Source organism: Corvus kubaryi, unplaced genomic scaffold (assembly GCF_017639235.1).
Source record: "Corvus kubaryi isolate FWS band 111438036 unplaced genomic scaffold, C.kubaryi_AGA036_p1.0 37308, whole genome shotgun sequence".
Classification (NCBI taxonomy): Eukaryota; Metazoa; Chordata; class Aves; order Passeriformes; family Corvidae; genus Corvus; species Corvus kubaryi.
The window spans coordinates 23,157,228-23,165,720 of NW_024581096.1; the positions used below are offsets into that span (position 1 = coordinate 23,157,228).

General features: G+C 40.5%; 1 protein-coding gene across 1 annotated transcript in view; it reads left to right on the forward strand.

Annotated features, from left to right (window-relative positions):
- The first annotated feature begins 558 nt into the window (after positions 1 to 558).
- The window catches only part of TBCA (tubulin folding cofactor A), a 26,657-nt gene continuing 18,722 nt past the window's right edge, over positions 559 to 8,493 (forward strand). Inside the window, exon 1 of the mRNA XM_042028884.1 lies at positions 559 to 660. Within this exon, the coding sequence (XP_041884818.1) occupies positions 608 to 660 (53 nt within the window). The 5' untranslated portion in view covers positions 559 to 607. The remainder of the gene's footprint in view (positions 661 to 8,493) is intronic.

An 8,493-nucleotide genomic window follows, 5' to 3' on the forward strand; every position in this document is an offset into this window, starting at 1 on the left:
AGGTGGGCAGTACTCTGGGGGCTACAGACACTGCTCTGGGGGCTGCAGGTGGGCAGTACTGCGACGGGGTCATCCACAGCAGTGGCCTGGCTGGGTGTTGGGACATACACGCGGGCTAGGAGGGAAGTGATTGACCTGGTGCCGAGGAACCTTGAGGCCAGTGGAACGGGAAAAAGCAATCTATTTGGTTTGTCTCCTTGGTGCACAGAACTTTCAGGGACTGATAATGGGGGGATAGCGCACAAACACGCCACCAGAGAATGGCTACTTGCCTTGTGAAATGGCGTTAATCATGCGGACCACATTACCAGGGGTCGGACGCGGGTGCTGCCGGTCACTCTCCACCCCAACACCTTCACGGTACCGGTCGGAGCAGCTCCTGCCGCGGCACCGAGGGTGCGTTCCCACCTTTCCTCCCGTGCGCGAGCAAACCCGGACGGCCCCGGGCGGCTCCGTCTGGACGGCGGCACGCTGCTGCTGCCCGGCCATCTCCACTGAGCCGGGGAAGGGGGGAGCCGCCCGCCTCCCGCTCGCTCCGGTGGTGCCGCCCGGGGTGGCGGTGCGCGCATGCGCGGCGCGGCGCTGCGCAGTCACGGCGCCCGCCGCCATGGCCGACCCGCGCCTCAGGCAGATCAAGATCAAGACCGGCGTCGTGAGGCGGTGAGTGGCGGCTGGGGCACGGCACGGCCAGGCACGGTCGGGCCGGGGGGCTACAGCGGGGCTCTGTGCGGGACCGGCCGTGCCGCGCGCGGGACCGCGGTGCTGTGTGGGGCCCGGCTGCGCCGGAGAGCGGCCCTGACACGGGCTTCCACCCCTCGCGTACCGCCGTCGGGAACAGGCCGTGCTTTTCCGGGACACCGGTTAAATGCGGATTTCGTTCCCTTTCGTTAGCGGCTTTGGGAGTCGAGGGTAGTCACCCAGCCCCCTCGATGTGCAGGGCAGTCTCGCCTCATACCTTGCCGAGGCATGAAGCCTCAATTTTTTTTTTTTTTTTTTACCAATGCTACAGTTGAATATTTCTGGTTCAGAAGTTGCAGAGCCAGTGCTATCACAGAAGCAGTTACGTTGGAAAAGACCTCTGAGATTATCGAGTTCAACCTATGGCCAAACACCACCACCTTGTCAACGAGACCATAGCACTAAGTGCCACGTCCAGTCTCCCCTAAAACACCTTGAGGGACGGAGACTCCACCACCTCCCTGAGCAGTCCTGGCAGATGCAATACCAGAGCCTTGATCTTCCCTGGTTTTAACAGTCATCGTTTTTAATAAAAATGTATCTGTCAGGATCACTCATACTATAGGTGTAAACACTGGTCGCGGTGGGGTTTATTAAGGCCACAAAGACTGTGCTGACTCAGGCAGAGACAAGAATTAGTGCGTATGCTAGATCAGGATGTTAAACAGTACAGTTTCATACAATCAGCTTTATATGATGACTTAGCAAATTCCTGTCAATAAGAGATGCACCTTTTTTTATACTTGATTCACTTTGAAAGGTTGGGCTTGAAGACTAGAAAAGTTGTCCCTATTGGTGTTAGTTAAAGAAAGGCACTTCAGAATTTCTAGTCTCTGAACATAGGAGCAAACCACACAATTGTGTGCATTTCAGAGCTAGTACAAAGGTTAAAAACGTTTGGGTAAACGACAAAAATGCAGTCAACACGATTCAGATTTGCTTTTGGGGAATGTCCATGTGAATAAGCAAGTAAACTTAGCTTGAATGTGTTGCACAGTAGCAACAGGCATATCTGCAGTTACTCTGGAGCAGCTGGCATTCTCTAAGTTAAGGTAACTTTTTTAAAAAAAAAGAAGAAAAGGAATGTTATCTTCAGTCCCTGGGGGGACATGATACAGTGGCAGCTCCCATTTCTGTGACAGCTTCACACAGATACAAGAGAGTTCTGTTCCTCTCCACCCTTCCTTCTCTAGCTGGAAGCCTAGTTATGTGTTCTGCTACAGTGGGCATACATGTAATTTGTGTCAACTTAGGAACATTAACATTGTCCTCTTATTTTGAACTCTAGCAACTCTGTAGGTATCTTGTTTCCTGGTGTGTGAGAAGACTTGTGTAGAGGCTTATTAAGCATTCTATAAAGTGACTAACTTAGCACTTCAGTTAATTTTCATTAGGTTTTTTCCTGTGTTTTCAGTTTAGAAAACCACATTGAATCTAGCATTGTAGTACTGATTTCCAGCCACGTTCAGTGCCCAAGCTTTAAGAATATATAAAAAAACGGTAGGGGTCAAGAGCCATTAGGATATAGAGAGCTTTTCAGACATTTTGTTTGACTTGTGTTAGTCATCTATTGTAGCGTTTTTTTTTTCTTGTTAGTTACCTAACTAATCACTTTTTCCCACACCAAGAATGAAGCAGCTGTTCTGCTTTGGTATTTTTTTTTTTAGCTGTAAGTCATAAATTCTTTGTGTACTCCTCTGAAGAGACTGTGTTTTAGGTTGTAGGTAGTTTACTTGCCTGCACATTTCCTATGTTGCTCTATGTCAGTGAAAGAAATTTGAACTAGAAATAAAGAGATCTTTTACTTTTTTGACAAGTCGAATAGCCAGGCTCTTGGTGATTTTACACTTTCAGTAGTTTGGAATTAAAACAAGTAGATTTGATGAGCATGAGTAGTAATGGTTTCTGTATTTGTGCCTTATGTCCTAGCAAGCAATTCTTCTGGTTTGATCTCTTCAAAATAGTTTTGCTCTCAGTAATTCCAAACAACAACAATCCGCTGGATAGTGAGAGAATTGATTAGGGAAAAAAAAACCCTTCTAAAATATCCTGTTGCATTTTAGATTGGAAATTATTTTAAAAACCACCGCAAACAAAGTAAGTTGGGTTGCGCGAAAACAGCACTGACATTTGCCCATAGTTTCCATCTGATTAAGTGGAAGTGACACGAGTAGATTAGAATGAGACTAAGACAATTCACATTGCAATTGTGTTAGTTTAACTTTAACAATCTTTTAACATGCTTGTTTAAATGTGGCTGACATACCATAATTACAAATCTACAAGCCTTGATTATAGAATTTTACATCATGAACCTATGGGGAAAGTGTATTGATCTTTTGTGAAGCAATTCCTTTTTTTTTTTTTTAAATTTACCATTCTAAAACTGTGGTCTCTTCACAAGATTGTTCTTTTGTCTGCTGCACTGATGTTGATACTGTTTTTTCTCCTAGTGAAATAGCATCATACTGCAGAGCAATTTGCACTGATTCTCCCCCCCCTCCAAGCACAGGAAGTTCTGCAAGTTACACAAAACTGTTGGTCTGATTTTAAATGTAGATGTGAACAATGATCTTAAATTGAATTATTTTACTGTTAAGTTCAGGATATATTTTGTGCAAGAGAAATATGAGGAATGCAAAGACTCCTATTGCTTGTTTCCTGTATTGCTAATTTAAGCACAAAACTAGTTGTGTTCTTGGTCACTCAAGAAATTTCCTGTTTCTGGTTAAGTCAGAAATTTTCTCCATCTTCCAGCTATTGTGTGAACTATGGGTGCTTTGTTGCATGTTGCCCATTAGCCATAGGCCCTTGCCGTGACTCATAGCACCAATGTATTGATGAGAAACTCACATCTCTTTTCTTTATTCTTGTTATAATTAGAAGATTGTGCACAACAACTGTTTGTTAGCTCAATTAATGGGAACGACTCGGGTATCTCATATTATTTGGGTATTGAGGAGTGGTCTGCAGAGCTGCTTAGCTGTACAGAGTCAGCATGATACAGTGATTTAATGTGTGTACACTATACATTTGAGAGCTCGGGGACTCAAGAGTGTGAATATACAGAATGCTCTGTTGGGTACAAGCTGACTCTATCCAAATTAAATAACCCTTTTCAGAGAGCAGATTGTGCATCTGTTGCCTAGGGTTGTCACCAGCTCAGTCCTGGAGTCTTAAACTTGGGTTCAGTGCTAGCCAAGTGCGGTAGTTGTGGTCCAGAGCTACTTAGGTATGTCTTAAGTACATTTTGTAATGCTCCTGGCATTAGGACTGGATACATAATATCTTGAGTTGGCCCTGCGTTTTGAAGATTGCTTAAGTCTTTGAAGACTTACTAACGTAGTCTCTTTCCCACAAAAAAAGCCCTGCTTCATGTGAGCTGTCTGGGAAAAGAGTGCACCTGCATTTACATGTTGTCTGAGGTAGCGTCTGTGACATACGTAGTCATCAACCTGGATAATTAGTTGGAAGGTCTAGAAACAAACGGTTTTTTTTGAAGGGTTTCCTATTTCTCTGATTCTTTTCAATACAAGTTTTCTTTTAACTACACAATAACAAACAGTACCCACACATATCTTAAAAAGCTGTGACGAGCACAGTTGTTGCTGTGGAAATTGCATAGTGTGTTGGTTTGTTTGTTTGTTCTTAATGGGTTTGATTCCACTTGTTATACTTTAGAGCAGACCTAAGTGATTCCTTTTTTGAAATATTTCACAAATTTAAATTAGTAATGATCAGATCTGTAAAAGATTTTCTCTCACATTTCTTCTTCCATCCCATTACCTCTTTAAAAAAAAACTGGCATCTTAGGTTTTTTGTGTTTACCATTATCTTCTGCCCCCTGAGGCAAAACTGTCTTCTGCATGTCCATGCTGACCATAATAATCTGTTAATGTCATCATTTTAACTGGCAAATTAAAACGTGCCCAGCAGCTTTATGACCGTAAGTGTTATTAGGGATAAAATATTAAGGAGGAAAGCATTTTTTTCCTTTTTTTAAAAATTTTCATTTGGGTGGGAATATGTGCAAAACTGTTATTTAACAGTTATTTAAGCAGTCTAAGTTATTTATTCAGTTATTTAAGCAGTCTTTTAAAAGTTTGGAGGTACAGTAGTTCCAGTTGCTTGGTAGTAGCAGTTTGGTGGCTTTATGCATATGTGTAGTGCTTTTGTCTTTATTTTTTTTCATGGTGTACAGCCACATACTCCCCTGTGTGGATTAAACAGTTACAAATAATAATTTTCTGTTGAATTAGAATGTGGATCCATGGGAAATCTAGAAAAATTGTATTAAATTTATGGTAGTGCTTTGTATACAGAAGATGAATTACAGCTGTGCTAACAACCATACTCTACCCTGTCCTGACTTCAAGTATTATTAGATTGTATGTATCATATAGGTGGAAATCTCATTCAAGACCACGAGGTCCATTGTTTTTTCTTTTAACTGTAGTAAGTCATTCTGATGCATTGTGAATTGCCTACGCACATAATATGACTGTAATTCTATTTAATTTTTCTCATTATTGTAGCATTTACAGTTGGTTATCCCCAGCTGGGAGGGGCCTAGAGGGGAGGAAGTAGGTTCTGTATTTTTTTCTCCAAAACAAAAGTCTTGACTGAAGATGATGCCTGGGTTGTAGAAGGGAGAATGAAGTGAAGATCTTTGGCAACCCGAATTGTTTCCACATCAGAGGCTTCATTTCTTGTTCTCTAAAACTGAAGTTCCTGGACTCCTTAGCATTTACAACTTTCTGTAGAGACAAGAACAAGTGAAGCCCTGAAGATTCAGAGGGATCTCTAGTAATACAGATGATATAAAAATGTTAAAACCAAGTAATTTTTAACTTGAAATAATTTTCTGCCTTAAAAAATCATGTATCTGATTTTCATCTTTTTTACAGTAGTAATCCTTGACAAAACCCAGGCTTGCAAAGTTATCCTGAAATGTCACGGTAGCTCAGTTCTGTAAGCTATTAGATGCAGAAGGGGCTAAAAATATGCATATCCTTATGTATTGTTACATCTTGACTCTTAAAAGAGAAAATTTATCTTTGATGATGGTTTTGTCACTAGAAGAAGAAAAGGAGCGCATAAACTTTATATCCTGTCTAAATCAGAAAGTAGGCACTCATGGCTAAGAGAACATGGCAGTTTGTATACCTGGGTAAAGTCCTGTATTTCTTCATCCTTTCTTGGCTTTTTCTCTTGGGTTCTTGAGTCTGTAAAGTCTGTATTCTTAGGTAGCCTTAGTGAACTCAAGAGTGTGCGTAAGTAAAATTTGCAGGTTAGAGATCTGGTATTTTAAGCTCTGCAGGTAGTGATTAGCATATTGCCAGTGTTACTGCAGTTGCTGAATTACTTGTCCTATAATTATGCATAGTGTTAATACATTCTACTATAAGAAAAATTATTATTACACTATTAATATTAATATTAATATTTACTATTAAAAATGTTTATAGTATAAGGAAAAAAAGCTACACTACTATGGGTTTTAAGTTTGAACTAAGTTAGCATAGGCATCTCATCTAGTCAGTAAATACTGTCACTCTGGGCTTTCTGTGCTCTTAGCCTGGATCCATGGCATACTAGCATGTACTATGGTTAATGGTAAGATTAGTTCTAAAGAGATGCATGTCCTTTCAATAGTGAATTTGGTCAGTAGCAAAACTGAGTAATTCCCCCATATCTTCTTCAGAGCTCTGCTTGCTCACTCCAGCCAGGAAAATGTTTCTTTTGTTGATTTTTCTGCTGCTGAAGAGAAGTCTATATTTGGTGGCTTAAGCACACAGGTGCCATTCTAGCTTATGTAAACCTGAATTGTCAGCAACTGCTGGATGTTGGGGGAACATTAGGAGTAGTACCATTTGCTTGCTCTGTCTTTGTACCATTTTACCACTTTTGTTCAAGGTACCCATTAGTAGTTCCTGTCTGTGACTGTGGAAAAAGGTAGAATTTTTATCTATGTACAGAGGATCTTAATTTCATTATGCGTGCAGAAAATCTCCATTGTTCATTATTTTTTCATCTGTCAAACTTCAGATAAACTGCCCTTCTTATGATCACAGAGGTAGGTCTGCTTGCTACTGCTAATGATGCAACTACAGGAGATGACAGTGTTGATGTATATGGACTGGGGTAGGAATGTAGGTACCTTTGTGAGGTGAGAAACAAGGCTGACATGGGACTCTTTCTGCAGCAGCCAGAAGTTAGAACAGCACTTGCAACTCTGCACCCTAATCAGACTGAGAGTGAAGTCCCTTGAGAAATCAAAGTGATCTTGAATATGGAGATCTCGTTTTCCTCTCCCCTTCTCTGGCTTCTGATGCTAGTCAAACCTTTTGCTGACCTCGCTCAGCTTGCTTAATACAGGAGTAAAACTGTCACGTTGTGTTTGTTTGTTTGGGTTTTTGTTTGTTTGGGGGGGGTTTGTTTGTTTTGGTTTTGTTGTGCTTTTTGGGGGAGGAGGGTGATTGTTGTTGTTTTGTTTGTTGGGGTTTTTTCATTTTGTTTATTGTATTAATTTCCTGCAGTTTTGGTATGGAGAGATCATTTGAGCATTAGTGCTGGCAGAGCCAGGGAGGGGAAGACCTTTGTTCACCAGTGGTTGGCTTTTTTACTATCTTGAACCATCTTGTGTTACTTTGTTCTTCAGGCTGGGGAGCTGAAGTGGGGAAGAGAAAGTGAGTAAAGGAAAATGGATAAGGAAGTAAATCATAATGGCATGGAAAGGACATTTTTTTTTCTCCTTCTACCTTAAGATTCAATCAAGCCCTTTGGGCTCTTCTGGGCTTAGTCTCCAGCTTTAAAATAATAAAACTGTTTCTTTCAGAGAAAGAAGAAATTGTGAAATTATTTGTTAAGTGATGTGAAAGTCAAATGTGTAAAGAATTTTTAAAGGGCAGCAGTCATAGCTAGGAGCTGACATCTTGTCTATTAAAACATTCATGGTTTACTTTTGTTCTTCAGTGATAAAAAGTCCTCAATTTGATTTCTAGAGGCACGTATACCACCAGAAGTGTCACTTTATTTGTTTCTTTATACTCTTTCCCTAGTGGTTAACTACTGATTGGCAGTAGAGGCAAGGTGTAGAATAACTGGATCTTACATTTCTACTTTTTCATCGTGAAAGATGGGGAGATTCTGGTAAAATACTTTTATTCTGTTTGGGTTAATTTCATCCCTTGTTTCTAGGGGTGTAGACCTCTTCTCTAGGGTCCATGAAAAATAACTAAGGAAAACAAACTTGTTGTCGGTAGATTTAAGTCAGGTGTGTGGATTTAAGTCAGATTTAAGTCATACTTCAGTTGAACATTTATGTATAGCTGAAAAGAGCTCATATAAATGGAGACTTGAAGTATGAGACTAAGCTAATACTTACTGTATGCAGTTGTTTGTCAGTTTTTACTTCTTTAACATTTGGTGTTAGAAAGGAAGGGAAGGACTTGAGAATTTTTGGTTCACAGATAAATTTTTAAGGGGGGGAAACAAAAATTTAGTCACTAGTTGGTACCATAATTATTTGCCAGGTGCCTCAAATCAAAAGCTCTTAAATACTTGGTGATAGTTTGTGGAACTGCCAACACTTGCTAGAAAGGAGAATGTTATGTGGAGACTGCAAAAAATATATATTAAAAAATGAAACTTCTTACAGATACTGAATTTTTTTTAACATCTGACCCAACTGCAAAATATTTTGTACCATTATTTTAGATTGTGACTTCATCCTAGTATTTAGATAACTTACTC